The sequence below is a fragment of the Emys orbicularis genome, chromosome 2 (assembly GCF_028017835.1).
Source record: "Emys orbicularis isolate rEmyOrb1 chromosome 2, rEmyOrb1.hap1, whole genome shotgun sequence".
Classification (NCBI taxonomy): domain Eukaryota; kingdom Metazoa; phylum Chordata; order Testudines; family Emydidae; genus Emys; species Emys orbicularis.
Genome location: NC_088684.1, coordinates 261539612 through 261557814, shown reverse-complemented (window position 1 = coordinate 261557814; position 18203 = coordinate 261539612). Strand labels below are relative to the sequence as shown.

Genomic DNA, 18203 nt, shown 5'->3' with positions numbered 1-18203 from the left:
AGTTTAGGATTATGCACGATGTCATTCTTACAAAATCCATCACAGAATCCTAAGCATGCACACAGAGCTACAGTGAAAGAATTTTGAAGAGGTCACAAAGTAAACTGTATGAAATTCAATTTATCTTCCTTGAGGATGAAAAGATAAGCCAGCCCTCCTTCAATTGGAATTTTGAACAATTTGCTGCTGGGAATTTGCACCGCTTGGATTGAAGTAGCTAAACCATGGTAAAAACAGCTTTAGTTTTAGTGTAGTTTGTCCACAGAGTAGGGTAAAACACAGTTTTATCTGACACTGATATCAGTTGGGGGAGGAGGGTCCTAAAACTTATCAAAATTATTAAATTAATTAACAGGAAGAAGAGATTTCAAATATATTTATATCTAAAACTTCCCGCAAAGCTATTTTCCCCAATAAAAAGAAAGATCTCTTAAATTAAGTGGCTGGTGGTTTGTTTGTTTTTAATTTCCATCTGTTAAAGTTTTATATCTATTGTATAAGAGGATTAACATATTCCTGATATACAGTAACAGTGAGTTGTAGGCACTTCTTACACAACATGTCAGCAGTCATGCACAGACTGCATTCTACTTCCCGCCTTCTCATATATTAATGTTTACTGAAAATGCAACATAGCAGTAAAGAAACTCAGACAGGGAAAGCTGCTGACTCAAAAGAGCTGGCATGTGACATTCCTTACAGATTTAGGAGATCCCTCCTCTAACCCTTGAAAACACGATGACATAAAAACATTGCATTATTAGCTGGCTTTCTACCAAGCAGCTGCATGTGAGATGTCTTGGTGAAAAGCTGACATAAGGAATGCTGTTAGCATTCCTCATCATCATCCAGCTGGATCAGATTTCAAACAACTTCTACTTTAATTCAGTAAAACAACAAGCCTCAGTACCAACCTTTTAAGTTCACAGACAAAAATAGTGATACAGAAAATTACTATAAAACACTCATTCCAACCATATCAAATCATTTCTAAACAGTTTTTTAAAGTAGTAAATAACACACTTTCTAAAAAAAAAAAAAAAAGCAAAGATTTGCATAAGTACCTGATACCATGAGAAAATATAAATATGAAAGTTAGAGGTTGACCTAAACTTTAGCCATTTTTTCCTTCTAATACGTTTGTGGTCCTTCCCTTTGAATGGATTAAAAAAAAAATTACAGCATTTCAGTCAATCCAATTAACAAAATTTCATTGTATTCAAACTGACCAACTCCAATGCCAAAAACCCCACACTACATCTCCCAGCTCACTGATGATAGCTATCCTGAAAAGAGTATTTGCTTCCTGTTTTCAATGTAAAAAAACAACGAGGAGTCCAGGGGCACCTTCAGATGCATCTGAAGAAGTGGTTTTTTACCGACAAAAGCTTATGCCCAAATAAATCTATTAGTCTTTAAGGTGCCCCCGGACTCCCCATTGTTTTTGTGGATACAGACTAACGCTACCCCTCTGATACTTGTTTTCAATGTGTTTCTCTAAGGAATATAATCTTACACTACACAAACAACAAGACGACAAAGATATTACTAGAAAGTTTATTAAGTCTTGTAATAGCCTTCAAATATTTGAAACAGAAAAAAATAATAAAGCAAATCAGGGGTTCTGATGATTTTATAACCCATTTAAATCTCACTTACGTATTTTACTTTTCACATGAATACGCTTTGATGAACAAGAAAAGCAAGGAATTCTGGCACTATTCACGGTGATTATATATCCAATATATGGAGTCTTATTTTCTACTCAAGCCTAATTTTCTATTTTTAATATTAAATATCATTAAGAAATCAAAGGCCATTTAGTAGTGTTTATTAAATTGCATTTTTTTGGATTTTGGAAAGATTTTATAGCAAAACAGTATTAATTCGCAATGTTCTGCAAACCACACAATAGGAATAATTACGTTTTGTTTACAAGACCATAAACAATTTTAATCCAATATTTATAGGACAGTATCAAACATATTAGGTAGTCAAATAAATTGAAAGAATGTTCTACTCTATGCATATTCGTATCTTTAACACCTTATACTTTATTCCTATGGTTTCTGAATGCATGAAGGTGGTCAAGACTGGTATGCCCAACTACTCTTCACAAGCAGGTTACCTGCATGTTTCTAATACAACTAGCTGCAGAAACAGGGTGAATGATGGTTAACTATGGTCCCTACTATACATGGAAATTGCCTAGCTGTTCTTAAGAGCCAATATGGATAAAGTTGGGCCAAATTATGTAGTTTTTACTCTGCCCTGACTCAGACAAAAAGATAAAACAAAACTTACTAAAATCAATAAAGTTTGTTTGAGGCAAGATTTCAAGAATTGGCCTTTTCAAGTAGATGGTGCAAACATTTTTTTTAAATGGTTCATTAGAACAGTTTGAGCCAAGAATAGTTTTCAATAATTGTATTAATAACAAGTTTTGCCACATCCACATTTACCAACACAATTGTGTTACCTAAAGCCACTTTCCACATCAGTTCTTGAAAGCCACTTCAGAACACACTAGGAAAGCTCATAAATGTTTTTCCTGCACTGAAGAAGCCCCACCCATGGCAGCAGCCATAGAATCCATAATGTATGGAATGGGAGAAATGCCTTCTTCCTATCTAAAACAGAATTTCTACCATTGTTACCACTGGTGGAGTTGTGCTGATGCAGAAACTCCTTAAAATAATTCCCAGTGCAAACACAACTTTCCTGTATAGGTAGGTCACAATTAATATTCAATATTAATACTTCTTTAAGGCCAATCTACACTGCCAAAACTCCCCCGGAAATCATGTTATAACAATGATGCTGCAGTCTAGATGAGGCCAAATCATGTTATAACCATGTTCCAAAACCATATCACAGCCTATGGGCTCTAAGTTCTTGTTTACAACAAGCTTATTCCTCTAAAATTTCCCAGTCACCACCAATGATTCAGCTCTACTGAGAATAGCCCTGGTGTAGACAATGGTAAGTGCCGCCCAGCGGCAGCCCATACCCCAGCCCCCTCCTGGAGCCAATACCCCATTCCCCCACCTGCACCCCAAGCCCCTGCATATTCTTTTTACCACACTTCTAACCTTAGCAAATCAAGAAATTTCCACACAAATTTCATTCTAATCAGCTGCAGTTGTACCCAGATATCAATTCAACTAAAAACATAAATAATAACAGTCATGCTCAGAGGGCTCCATTAGAATCAGGGTCCAACTGTGCTAAGTGCTAAAGGTGACGGTTACATATCTACCTCAGCCCCAACTCCATCTCCTTGCTCATGGTCCATGGGGGACTTCAATCACCCCAACATCTGCTGAGAGAGCAATACAGCAGTGCACAGACAATCCAGGAAATTTTTGGAGAGTGTTGGGGACAATTTCCTGGTACAAGTGCTGGAGGAACCGACTAGGGACCGTGCTCCTCTTGACCTGCTGTTTACAAACAGGGGTAGGGGAAGTAGAAGTAGTCGGCAATCTAGGCAGCAGTGACCATGAGATGGTTGAGTTCAGGATCCTGACAAAGGAAGAAAGGAGAGTAGCAAAATATAGACCCTGGACTTCAGAAAAGCAGACTTTGACTCCCTTAGGGAACTGATGGGCAGGATCCCTTGGGAGGCTAATATGAGGGGGCAAGGAGCCCAAGAGAGCTGGCTGTATTTTAAAGAAGCCTTATTGAGGGCACAAGAACAAACCATCCCAAAGTGCAGAAAGAATAGCAAATATGGCAGACAACCAGCTTGGCTTAACAGTGAAATCTTTGGTGAGCTTAAATTCAAAAAGGAAGCTTACAAGAAGTGGAAATTTGGACAGATGACTAGGGAAGACTATAAAAATATTGCTAGAGCAAGCAGGGGTGTAATCAGGAAGGCCAAGGCACAATTGGAGTTGCAGCTAGCAAGGGATGTGAAGGGTAACAAGAAGAGTTTCTACAGGTATGTTAGCAACAAGAAGGTCAGAGAAAGTGTGGGACCCTTACTGAATGGGGGAGGCAACATAGTGACAGATGATGTGGAAAAAGCTGAAGTACTCAATGCTTTTTTTGCCTCGGTCTTCAGAGACAAGGTCAGCTCCCAGACTGCTGCACTGGGCAACACAGTATGGGGAGGAGGTGAGCAGCCCTTAGTAGTGAAAGAACAGGTTAAGAACTATTTAGAAAAGCTGGACGTGCACAAGTCCATGGGTCCAGATCTAATGCATCCAAGGGTGCTGAGGGAGTTGGCTGATGTGATTGCAGAGCCATTGGCCATTATCTTTGAAAACTCGTGGTGATCGGGGGAGGTCCCGGACGATTGGAAAAAGGCAAATATAGTGCCCACATTTAAAAAAGGGAAGAAAGAGAACCCGAGGAACTACAGCCTCACTTCAATCCCTGGGAAAATCATGGAGCAGGTACTCAAGGAATCCATTTTGAAGCACTTGGAGGAGAGGAAGGTGATCAGGAACAAGGGCAAGTCATGCCTGACCAACCTGATTGCCTTCTATGATGAGATAACTGGCTCTGTGGATATGGAGAAAGCAGTGGATGTGATATATCTTGACTTTAGCAAAATTTTTGATACAGTCTCCCACACTATTCTTGCCAGCAAGTTAAAAAAGTATGGCTTGGATAAATGGAATATAAGGTGGATAGAAAGCTGGCTAAATTGTCGGGCTCAATGGGTAGTGATCAACAGCTCGATGTCTAGTTGGCAGCCGGTATCAAGCGGAGTACCCCAGGGGTCGGTCCTGGGGCTGGTTTTGTTCAAAATCTTTATTAATGATCTGGATAATGGGATTAATTGCACCCTCAGCAAGTTCGCAGATGACACTAAGCTGGGAGGAGAGGTAGATATGCTGGAGGGTAGGGATAGGGTCCAGAGTGACCTAGACAAATTGGAGGATTGGGCCAAAAGAAATCTGATGACGTTCAACAAGGACAAGTGCAGAGTCCTACACTTAGGGTACGTCTACACTTACCTCCGGGTCCGACGGCAGGCAATCGATGTTCTGGGATCGATTTATCGCGTCTTGTCTAGACGCGATAAATCGATCCCGGAAGTGCTCGCCGTCGACGCCGGTACTCCAGCTCGGCGAGAGGAGTACGCGGCATCGACGGGGGAGCCTGCCTGCAGTGTCTGGACCCGCGGTAAGTTCAGACTAACGTACTTCGAATTCAGCTACGTTATTAACGTAGCTGAATTTGCGTACCTTAGTCCGAAGTGGGGGGGTAGTGTGGACCAGGCCCTAGGAAGGAAGAATCCCATGCACCACTACAGGCTGGGGACCAACTGGCTAAGCAGCAGTTCTGCAGAAAAGGACCTGGGGATTACAGTGGACAAGAAGCTGGATATGAGTCAGCAATGTGCCCTCATTGCCAAGAAGGCCAACGGCATTTTGGGCTGTATTAGTAGGAGCATTGCCAGCAGATCGAGGGAAGTGATTATTCCCCTCTATTCGACACTGGGGAGGCCACACCTGGAGTATTGCGTCCAGTTTTGGTCCCCCCACTACAGAAGGAAGGGGGACAAATTGGAGAGAGTCCAGCGGAGGGCAACGAAAATGATTAGGGGGCTGGGGCACATGACTTATGAGAGGCTGAGGGAACTGGGGTTTATTTAGTCTGCAGAAGAGAAGAGTGAGGGGGGATTTGATAGCAGCCTTCAACTACCTGAAGGGGGGTTCCATAGATGATGGAGCTATGCGTTCTCAGTGCTGGCAGATGACAGAACAAGAAGCAATGGTCTCAAGTTGCAGTGGTGGTCTAGGTTGGATATTAGGAAAAACTATTTCACTAGGAGGGTGGTGAAGCACTGGAATGGGTTACCTAGGGAGGTGGTGGAATCTCCATCCTTAGAGGTTTTTAAGGCCTGGCTTGACAAAGCCTTGGCTGGGATGATATAGTTCAGGGATCATCAACCTTTGGCTCGCGGCTCGGCTGGCGGGCCGAGCCAGTTTGTTTACATGTCGCATCCGCAGGTTCGGCCGATCACAGCCGAATGCTTCCCACAATGGGGGCTGTGGGAAGCAGCGGCCAGCACGTCCCTTGGCCCGCACCGCTTCCCGCAGCCCCCAATAGCCTGGAGCGGCAGACCGCGGCCAGTGGGAGCTGCGATCGGCCGAACCTGCGGACACCGCAGGTAAACAAACCGGCCCGGCCCGCCAAGGTGCTTACCCTGGTGGGCCGCGTGCCAAAGGTTGCCGATCCCTGATTTAGTTGCTTTGAGCAGGGGATTGGACTAGATGACCTCCTGAGGTCTCTTCCTCTGGTACAGTTACATCAGAGGGTCACAAACACAGAATATTCCTATCAGTATATATTTTGGAAAACAGATAATGTACAGTAACTCCTCGTTTAACGTTGTAGTTATGTTCCTTAAAAATGCTACTTTAGCGAAACGATGCTAAGTGAATCAATTTCCCCATAAGAATTAATGTAAATAGGAAGGGTTAGGTTCTAGGGAAATTTTTTTGTATATTTTTGTGTGTATATAAGTTTAAACAATTTAATACTGTACACAGCAATGATGATTGTGAAGCTTGGTTGAAGCGGTGGAGTCAGAAGGTGGGATATTTCTCAGGGAATGCCTTAGTGCTAAATGATGAACTAGCACTCAGCTGAGCCCACAAGGATTAACACATTATTGTTAAATGTAGCCTTACACTCTGCAAGGCAGCACGCATGGAGGGAGTAGACACAGCATGGCAGAGAGAGAGAGAGACCCCGACCGTGTGTGTGAGAAAGAGAGACAGACAGACAGGCACTGCACCCTTAAGTACGCTGACCCCACTCTAAATACACTGCCTTTTTAAGGAGATCAGCAAGTTGAGACAAGCTGCTGCCAGCAAGCTCCCTCCATCCTGAGCCCTGTCATGTCCCTCCCTGCTCTATGGAGATGGGGGACAGGAGCAGGGGGACAGGAGCGGGGGAGGGGGACACCCTGACATTAGCACCCCTCTTCACCACCCCCCACTAACCAAGCAGAAGGCTCCCGGAGCAGCTCCAAGGCAGAGGGCAGGAGCAGCACACGGCAGTGGAGGGAGAGACAGCTGAACTGCCCAGTAAGTGATAGCCTGCCTGGCGGCTGCCGCACACAGAACTTAGGGGAGCTGATGGGGAACTGCCAGCCCACCCTGGTTGCAAGCCCCCATCAGCTAGCTCCAACGGGCTGCTCTTCCTGTAAGCAGTGGACAAATCAGACGGTTGCCAAACAATGTTATAAAGAAGCATTGCGCAACTTTAAACGATCATGTTCTCTAATTGATCAGCAATGTAACAATGAAACAACGTTAACTGGAACGACGTTAAGTGAGGAGTTACTGGACTGGACTCTGATTCATAGCTATTCCAATATAATGAGAGAGTATTGCTTCTGAAGTGTCTAGAAGAGAAATCAGAGGTGAGACAAGGTATACCATTGCTGAAAGAAAAGGTCTTATTTTGGACTGACCATTATGAGATGAGGGCAGTGGTTACAGATGTGCAACCACATTATGGTAGTTGATGGTATTTCCAGTATAAGCTAGAGCCAAAATCATGTAACTCAATATTCAGGTACTCTAACAGCTCTGACCCTTTGTATATCTAGTGTATCTGCAGTAGATTAAAAGGGTTTGTGGTCCGTGTTGAGATTGCTGGAGAAGTAGAGGGCTGATCATTAAAGCACAATCAAAGATTATTTGTGGAACCTTAAAAAAAGAAAAACTAAAATGTTCAAGTATTTAATCATATTTACAATCTAACTATTTTAGTTTCATATATGCAAATCACTACATATAATTACAAAGTAAATCACTAAAAATACACATCTTAAATACAGCAAGAGGTATAATTAATAGGAAAGGGACACTGACAGTTTGCATTAAAGTAGATCTAAAAGTATTGGTTTTACCCATAAAAACTCATTGAAAAACAAGTTTCAAAGTTCACGTAAGGGACAGTAGAGTCCTGTATTTCTTTTTATTTACTTAACACTTTGTTGACTCTTGATTCAACAACAGACATTTACCATACCTTAACAAGAGCTCTGAAACATATTTATTTTCCATGCTTTCTAATGGGAAAGAATATTTTCAATGCTATTTTCCCCTTGATAAGAAGGGCTTTCCTGAGAAGCAACTGGCAAGGCTGCATTGTGTAGAACACTGCAGTGGCATTCACTACCACAAGCAGTGTAACTTGAAAGAGAGAATGGATAACAAATCCACCAATACTGCCATTCCCCCAACATCCTAAAGAAAAATAATCCTATAATTCAAGCATTGAACTAGGACTCAGAAGTTCTGCCTTGATTCCCCATATTTAAAATTTAATAGTTTCATAAAATTTAAAACCAGAAGGGACCATTAGATTATCTAGCCTGATCTTGGGATAACACAGACTGCTAAATTTTACCCAGTTACCCCTACATTGAGCCAAATAACTTGGGTTAGACTAAAGCATTTCAGTCCTCAAAAGACTAAATTGTGTGCCACAAGCAGCGAACAGGAGAAACTAGGTGCCACCAACGCCCGAAGAACCTGCAATGTCATGGAGTTGATTAGGTGACATATGCCCAGATGACCCTAGCAAGCAATCCAGACACCATGCTACAAAGGAGCCAAAAAACCCCAAGGCCCCTGTCTATCTGACCTGGGAGAAAATTCTTTCCCAACTCTAAACCTAGCAATCAGTTTGGCCCTGAGCATGTGAGCAAGACACACCAGCCAAGCTTCTGAGAAAGAGGATTCACTGTATCACCTCGTACAACTGGTCTACCCTGTCCTTTGTTCTGTCACGAGCTGTGGCCAAGTTCTGATGCTGGGGGGGGGGGAGGGGGGAGGAGAGAGAGAGAGAGACACAAGGAACAGAATATATCAAGTCCACTGTGCATTTGGGAAAAAATTCCTTCCTGACCCCTGGTGATGAATTGATTGATGCTGGAGACCTGATTATAGCCATTGTCATAACACAGAGCTGTTAACGTTTTCATAGTGAAGGCAATGCAGAACTTGATGTTCTCCCTATGGCCCGTGAAAGAAGTTAATAAACAAAGGGATTCACATTCAAAGTCCAGAAGGGACCACCACAATCCTCCCACAGACACAGGACAAATAATTTCTCTCAGAAACTATAATAAAGCACGTGGATTAGAAAGATATCTAATCTCACTTTAAAGACTCCAAACAATGGTGACTCCACAACCTCCCATGTAAGCTATTCCAATTTTTAAATCACACTCACTGCTAGGAAATTGCATCTTATTTCAAGGCTGAATTTGCCCGACTTCAACTTCCAGCCACTGGATCGTATGATGTCTGTCAGCCAGGTTGAAAAGCTTCCCACTGTCAGATATCTTTTTTCCATATGTAAGTACCTATGCACAGCAATTAAGTCACCTCAACCTTCTCTGCCATAAACAGAATAGGTTTAGCTCCTAAAACTCTCAAAGGCTTGTTTTCTAGACTCTGAATCACTTTTGCAGCCGTCCTTTGAACTCTCACCACTATTTCCACATCCTTCTTGAAACATGGACACCAGAACTGGACATATTCTAGCAGTAATCTTTCCAATACTGGGTTCAGAGACAAGGTAACTTCCCTACCTCAACTTAATATTCCCCTTTTTATACATCTGAGGATTGCATTAGCCATTTTTTTGACAGCACTGCATTGAAAGCTCATGCTGATGTAGACGTAAGTCCTTCCCTGAGTCTCTGCTTGCCAAAACAGTCTCCCTTCTTGTAGGTACAGCCCGCATTCTTTGTTCCCAGGTGTGTACTTGGCATTTGACTATATTAAAATGCATTTTGTTAGACTGTGACCATTTAATCAAGTGATTGAGATCACTATCAGTAACCTGTCCTCATTATTTACTATCCCACCAATCCTTATCTACAAATTTTACCAGCAAAGATTTTATATTGTCTAGCTCTGATAAAAATATGGAATAGCGTTGAGCCATAAACTGATCCCTGATGGACCCTGCTAGAAACAGCCCCATGCACTGACGTCTCACTATGAGCAACTATATTTTGAGTTCTGTAAGTGAGCTAGTTTTTAATCCAGCTAATGTGTACCCTGTAGTTCTATATAATGCAGGTTTTTTAGTCAAAATGTCATTTGGTACTTTGTCAAATGCCTTGGGGACTTCCAAATAAACTATATCAACATAGTTTATCAACCAGACCCATAATCTTGTCAAAAAAGACTACAAGTTTGTTTGTCAAGACTTACCTTTCATTAAACCATGTTGACTGGCATATTTTTAGCCTATAATTCTTTGTAGATACTATTTCATTGTTTTGTCAGGGATCATCCCTTTTAAAATGAGGATACTACTACTTCCCTACCTCTGAGGGCTGTTTAAGGCTGAATTCATTAGCGTATCTGAAGTGCTCATATACTACGGTGATGAATGCCTCAGTAAATCCTATTAAAAACAAGATAGGTACACAAACTGGGATACAGGAGCCACCCCAGAACACAGATTCTTAGCACACAACAGGTGCAAAGCCTCTGAATGGGTTCCCAAAATCTTGCTCATCCATCCCCTTTCGGCACCAGAATTTGACCAGTCACACTAAATCTGAACCTCTTACAGCCACAGATGTGGGGGCAGGATTTGGCCCTTGATTAACATACTGAAAAAAAGGACAGGCATTTCTAAAAATGCTTGGAACATTCTTTTATATCCCATTTAGTAGTAAAGATTTAATAAAGACATAAATACTCACTTCAGATTTCCTTTAAATGATACTATTCAGTAAGAGCTCAGAATTGATAATGCACTGAACAACATTACAAGCAGATGTGAAGGTGGTAAATCACCACCGCGTCTTTTCGATCTCTAATTTCTGTGTTGCAGAACCTATTTGTAAGTATGTATGAAAACTATTCTCTGAAACATGCATCAGTGTAGGTAGCTTGACCTTTGGAATCCCTGACAACTTTGGAAGTCCCTGACTTTCTACGCCTGAAAATGGGTTGGTGAACTCTCAACAGCAGCTTCCAATGACTGTTCATCTTCTAAAATGCATATGTAATTTACTCTTTATCCTAATGAATCTCATGATTATAATCTTTTGTATTACAATACAGTTTCTTCCTTCAGTCAGAAATTTGTATTTTTAAATAGAGCTAATAAAATATACAGTAAACTGATTATGTTTTCTGAATTCAACCTAAAGTGGACAACTACAGCACATTATACTTTACTGTAAAATAAATATTAGCTTCTGATGCAGTCTCAGTCAGCTATTGTGTTAAAACAGTTGCTCTTTTTGCTAGCAGGTAATATGATCTTTATATTATTTCAGTTTACAATACCGTTTTCCTTTAAGTAAAAAATTAAAAGACAAAAATAAAAATGCAACTTACCCCCATTATCTGTTCTCTTTAAAGCACCATCCTTATGAGGGCATAATTCACATCTCTAGGGAAAAGCAAAAACAAAACAAAGAATTGGAATGATCATAGAACATTATAAGAGAAACCATATAGATTATACAAAAGTATCATTGTAATTGTCTTCTATAATTGACAGATTAGAGTTTGAGAAGCAAGCGGATACACATTTCCATTAATCTAAACAATGCTAAGGATGTATTCATAATACAGAGCTCTTAGGGAATGAAGTTGCTAATTTCTGATATGTTTCAAACCATGGCACTGTACTCACTTAAATAGGAAACAAGTTACTTGTAATTCTACTTCTCTCCAGATAGCTTTCAGAATTCTCATTTCTGGATCTTCACTCCCTAGAAAGACAGACCTCCAAGGATTTGGGAAGGAGGGGCTAATCCCAAAGGAACCAGGATGTAACCCAAGATTGTGAGAGAGATATTTGCTTCCACCAGAATCTCGGGGTCCATTGAAGTCATGAATACAGCTGCAGACATAAGACTCAATATTCATAGCATGGTCCTAGCAGTCACTGCTGCCTCTTGCTTCTCCCTCCTGATACAACTGATGATGTCTTGCATCCTGTTCCAAGACAGCAGGCTTTGAGTGGAGATATACTTGGCAACATCAGTAGAGAATGGCCAATTCACCTGTGTCCCAGAGACAACAATATTCTTCCTGACCATCAGCTTGCTCTCATTCAGATGGCTAATCATAGCGAGGTGATGGAGGAGCCTACAACACTGACAGTTCCTCTGGAGCAGGGTGTCAAACTCATTTAATGAAAAGTGAAAAATTTCATTCTTAATTAATTTTTTTCATTCTATTGCAAAACTCCCACTGGCAACAATGGGAGGCTTGCACAAATATCAAAGGTAGAATTTGGCTTTAGGTAGTAACTAAAACTTTTACATTACTTATTATTTGTTCAGTACACAGTTGTCATTCAGCACCATGCCAAGGGGTGGGGGTCGCCTTTAGAGCCACTGATAGTTTTGCCCTTTGTTTTTCCTCCATCCCCATCCTCTCCCGTCCATATCTTCTCCTTTCTTCTCTCAGCATTTCCTTCCCTACAGCACCTTGCAAATCCCACAGGCTTCACTCTCAACCTTCCCTCATGGCTTCTGCTAAAATGATCAGCAGTTAAATAATTAATGCTTACATGAAGGTGTCATCATGTGGCTTTAGAATTGGTTAGTAAAAAGATGGTTTCAACACCTGTCAGTCATTTTTTTAAGGCTGCCTGCAGACTCAGGCAGACAACACTACATCAGTTGCACTCAGTTCACATTTTTGAAGGGTTTATTTGCAATCGGAAGTGCTATTTTTTTTAATTAAAACAAATTCTGCAGAATCTGTATAGGTCATGGAGACCACATAAATACACTTATGGGTGGTATGTTTGACAGACACCTGCCCTCCAGGCATCAAACACTAGCTGCACTAAGGCCCCTCAAAGTGGGAGTACACTGGGGTCAAAACCAATCCTCAACACACTAAAGGAGCTAATTCCCCAGCGTGTGGGCAATCTTGGCACAATAAGCACTCTGACTATGCAAACAGCTCTGAAAAATCTTGACACAAGCCCAAGTTAGCACTGAAAGTAATTACTACAGCTTCAGAGATTAACAGGCTTGGCCTGCCTAGATCCCCAAATGTACATTACCACTGAAGTCTCTCAGAACAGTTTCCCAATCCTAAATACATATGCAGAAGGGATACAAAAGAGGCTTCAAGTGCTAACGTGCATAAAGTTATTAAAAGCTTCAGCACTGACAAGTCAGAGAGCAGCTTGCTTTCTCTCTGTGCCCCCTGGTATTGCTTAATACTACTAGCACTGACTTCAAGCATCAGTATCTGTACATGGCAAAACCATTGGCAGGAATGACACAGGATGCTTCAGTGGAGGTGGTGAAGCTACATCAGTGGACATAGGGCAGAAAACTGATGTCTGCACTACTTGCATCAGTGCATACCCAAATCCCTCCAGAGGTGAGGCCAACTCAGGCTTTCCTCTTTCAAAGCACTCTGGTCTGATCTGAAGCTGAGATCAATGGAATCTCTAGAGTAAAGCTGCCTCAAGGAACAGTTGAAAGCATTCCCTAGGACACCTGTGTATTTGAGACAGTATCTGCCCCAAACACTCCTTTCACAGGACACATGGAAGAAAATGCAACACATGCCTTTTCATAATAGGCACGCCTCTGGAGTTAAGGATGCATATGTTGTCACCCTGAAAGGACATAAAAAACCCTAATACACACACAAAGCAAGTAAATGACATTCACAGAACTCAGAAGTATCAATGAAAAGAGCTGAAACCCTCAGTGACTGAAACAGACCTGAATCACAAAAATGTAGGTTACTTACTTGTAACTGTGGTTCTTCAGGAGGTGTAGTCCATAACTGTTTTCCACATGTGGGTATGCACCATGCACCTGAGACTGGAAAATCTTGCAACTAGTGTCCATTGGTCCATGCCTGCACCCTGGCTCTCCTCACATGCAGCACTGAGGGTATAAAGGGAGTTGCGGACTGACCATCTCTCCAGTTCCTTCCCTGCCACAAATCCAGTCATGATCCAAAGCACAGGGGAAGGAAGACGGGAAGCAGAATACAGATAGGGACCACACATCTCAAAACTCCCAGTTACAGGTAAGTAACCTCCATTTCTTCTTCAAGTGCTGGTCCCTATGTGTTTTCCATATGTTGGTGACTGGCAAGCAGTACTCAAATCGGGGAGAGGGAGAGTGAGGATGCAGTCAGCATACACGTCTAACACTGCAATTCCAAAGGCTGCATCAGCAGATGAGGCTTGGACCAAAGCGTAATGCTTTGTGAACTTGTGGAAGGAACTCTAGGTTGCTGCTTTATAAATGGCCAGCATAAGGCACTTCTCAAAGAGATGCTACTGAGTTCACCTGTGCCCTAGTGAAATGGGCCCTCACCCCACCTGGGGGAGGGAAAAGTGCCAATTGATAGCAAAGGAGAATACAGGCAGAAATCCACTTTGGGAATATGAGCAGATACTGCTAATCCCCATGCTCACTCTGCAATAGCAACTAATAGAATAGGTGATTTTCTAAATGGTTTCATTCTTTGCAGGTAGAACGCCAATGCTCATCTGAAATCAAGAGGATGAAGTCTTCTTTCCTTGCTAGAGGCATGAGGCTTTGGGAAGAATACCAGTAACTGAATCGATTGGTTTATGTGGAACTCAGAAACTACCTTTGGGATGAATTTCGGAAGGAGGAGAAGGGATACCTTCTCTTTTGAAACAAAACGTGCAGCAAGTCAGCCATGTGGGCCCTCCGGCTCACCTACCCTTCTGGCCAACATAATAGTGACTAGGAAGGAGACCTTCATAGAGAGGTGGAACATTGAGCACATGGCCATCAGTCTGAAAGGTGGCCCAGTAAGTGCTGCAGTATAAGTACATTGGCTTTGTTAGTAGTGGGAAGACCCTAGTCAGACCCTTTAGGAATCTGGCTGCTACCAGGGAGGCTTAGGCAGACCTAAATCCTTGGGACCTGCACATCAACACTCACTCAACTTGGAAGGAGTCAGGGAGGAATTCCTTCTCCTGGAAGCAGGTTTAGAGGTGGATCTGTTTTTTATGTCTGTGACAGTGCACCTTACTCTCATAAGAAGCCTGAGAAAATGGGTCATTAGATTTATCTGAGCTGGCCTCTGCTTCTGAGCTCGTGCTTAGAATCGTTCTGCTTGAGGACTAAGGCCAATGTACAGGGGAGTCTCCCAGGCCTGCATCTGACTCGGGTCTCATGGCTTTCTCCATGAGGTGCTTCCTCAGGTGGAGCTCTTATTCCTCTCAGGTCCAGGGTGGAAAGAAACAACCGACACTGCACTTGCCAGACGTATGCACCTCTCTTAGGCAGTAAGGGCAGCAATGGTGGTCATTGCTGAGCATGGAGGAGCAAGGACAGGAGACTGTTTTTTAAATCCCAGAATTCTGACAAAAGTCCTACTCCCAAAAGGAAGGACAAAGAGATTCTCCCAGTGTGGGGAAAATTATGCTACACTAACTACATAATATACTATAAAAACAGTAACAAACTATATGCAATTATATTTACTGAGATTAAGATGATGTGAGGATAGCTCCAGAAATAAAGATTCCAACTCAGGCCACGTGGCGGTAACAAGGAACTAGAGAGGCAGTCAGTGTGCACTTCCCCTTATACCCTGGGTGCTGAACATAAGAAGACGCAGGGCGCAGGTGCAAACCACTGGACACTACTGGCAAAATTTTCCAGTATCAGGTGCATAGTGAGAATAAGTATCCACGTGTGGAATACTGATAGGAACAAGCATTCGAAACAGGGCCGGCTCCAGGCACCAGCTTACCAAGCAGGTGCTTGGGGCGGCCACTTCAGAGAGGGGCGGCACGTCCAGCTGTTCGGCGGCAATTCGGCGGACGGTCCCTCACTCCCGCTCGGAGCGAAGGACCTCCCGCCGAATTGCCGCCGCAGATCGCGACCGCGGCTTTTTGTTTGTTTGTTTGTTTGGCTGCTTGGGGCGGCCAAAACCCTGGAGCCAGCCCTGATTCGAAAACCCACTAATGTTCCTCAGAGAAATCTGGAAACCAGAGATGGGCCAGAGGTGCCCAAAAGGCCACAGGAACATCAAAATAAACAGGACTAGACTGACAGGAACACGGGGGAAATATCAAAAAAGGGTCCCCAAAACAGAGTAGGTAAAAGAGATGGCTCCTGAGGGATGCTCTTTCAGTGGCAGAGCTTCGGCTTGTTTTGCCTAGCAAAATGAAGGCTGAGAGAGGATATGATTGCTTTCTATGAAATATGTCAGGGGGGTAAACAGCAGGGAGGACTAAAAGTTATTTAAGATGAAAGCTATTGTTAGCACAAAAACAAATGGATATAACTGGCCATGAACAAATTTCAGGCTGCAAATCAGAAGGTTTTTAACCAGCAGAGGAGTGAGGTTCTGGAACAGCCTCCCAAAAGGAGTTGTGGGGGCAAACTTAGTTAGTTTTAAAATATCACTTGATAAATTTATGAGTGGGACTATATGATGGAGTGGCTTGCAATGGTGGGGGCAGGGCTAGGCAGCCCTGGTGGTCCCCTCAGTTCATGTTTTATGTTCCTAAAACTCTCATGCTTCAGGGGTCAGCAGCTCACCTGCAGGGTCAGGAAGGGAATTTCCGGCACACACATTGTATTTGGGCGGAGGGGGCAGGTGTCTCCTTTCACTGAACCATCAGAGATGGCCACAGCTGGAGATGGAACACTGGATGGGGGTAGGCTGATGTTCTGAGATCGTACTGAGAATTCTTTCAGGAGCTTTCAGGAGCTTACTGCTTAGTTCTTGCTCACAGTTGCTCATGGTCCAACTGTTCATTATACATGGAGTCTGGAAGGAATTTTCCCCCAGGTCAGACTTGCATGGAACTTGAGAGCTTTTTGCCTACCTCTGCAGCGTGGGGTGTGGGTCACTTGCTAGGATCATCTGGGATCTGGGCATATTTTACTTAATTCCCTGCCAATTCAGGGAACTGGTGCCTCAGTCCCTCCTGTTTTCTGCCCACAGCACATAATGGTTTAGTCTCCTGAGGGCTAGAACACTTCAGTTTATTTCTGGTTGTTGGTCTTTGTGTAGAGGTGACTGGGTGCTGCAGTGGCCTGTGATATAAAGGATGTCAGACTAGATAATCTGGTGGTCCTTTCTGGCCTTAAACTCTATGGCAGTCAATAAAGAATTGACTGGAAGCTTCCCAGTGCTGCAGCTGGGGTGGTGTGTGACTACCAGAGGATGAACATAAGAACATAGGAACAGCCATACTGGGTCAGATCAAAGGTCCATCTAGCGCAGTATCCTGTCTTCCAACATTGGCCAATGCCAGGTACCCAAGAGTGAATAAACAGAACAGGTAATCATCAAGTGATCCATCCCGTCACCCATTCCCAGCTTCTGGCAAACAGAGACTAGGGACATCATCCCTGTCCACCCTGGCTAATAGCCACTGATTTATCTAGTTCTTTTTTGAACCCTGTTATAGTCTTGGCCTTCACAACATCCTCTGGCAGGAAAATACTTCCTTTTGTTTGTTTTAAACCTGCTGCCTATCAATTTCATTAGGTGACCCCTAGTTCTTGTGTTATGAGGATTAAATAACACTTTCTTATTTCCTTTCTTCACACTAGTCATGATTTTATAAACCTCTATCATATCCCCCCTTAGTAGTCTCTTTTCCAAGCTGAAAAGTCCCAGTCTTATTAATCTCTCATCATACGGCAGCCGTTCCATACCCCTAATCATTTTTGTTGCCCTTTTCTGAAACTTTTCCAATTCCAATACATCTTTTTTGACATGGGGCGACCACATCTGCACGCAGTATTCAAGATGTGGGCGTCCCATGGATTTATATAGAAGCAATATGATATTTTCTGTCTTATTATCTATCCCTTTCTTAATGATTCCCAACATTCTGTTTGCTTTTTTGGCTACCACGGCACAATGAGTGGATGTTTTCAGAGAACTATCCACAAATTACTCCAAGATCTCTTTCTTGAGTGTTAACAGCCAATTTAGACCCCATCATTTTATATGTATAGTTGGGATTATGCTTCCCAATGTGCATTACTTTGCATTTATCAACACTGAATTTCATCTGCCATTTTGCTGCCTTGTCACCCCGTTTTGAGAGATCCTTTTGTAGCTCTTCGGTCTGCCTGGGACTTAACTATCTTAAGCAATTTTGTATCATTTACAAATTTTGCCATTTCACCATTTACCCCTTTTTCCAGATCATTTATGAATATATAGAATAGGACTGGGCCCAGTACAGACCTCTGGGGG

At 42.7% G+C, this 18203-nt stretch overlaps 1 protein-coding gene across 1 annotated transcript in view; it reads right to left on the bottom strand.

Annotated features, from left to right (window-relative positions):
• The window catches only part of MLLT10 (MLLT10 histone lysine methyltransferase DOT1L cofactor), a 206813-nt gene that overhangs the window by 163979 nt on the left and 24631 nt on the right, over positions 1–18203 (bottom strand). Inside the window, exon 4 of the mRNA XM_065397985.1 lies at positions 11343–11397. Coding sequence (XP_065254057.1) covers positions 11343–11397 — 55 coding nt within the window. The remainder of the gene's footprint in view (positions 1–11342; positions 11398–18203) is intronic.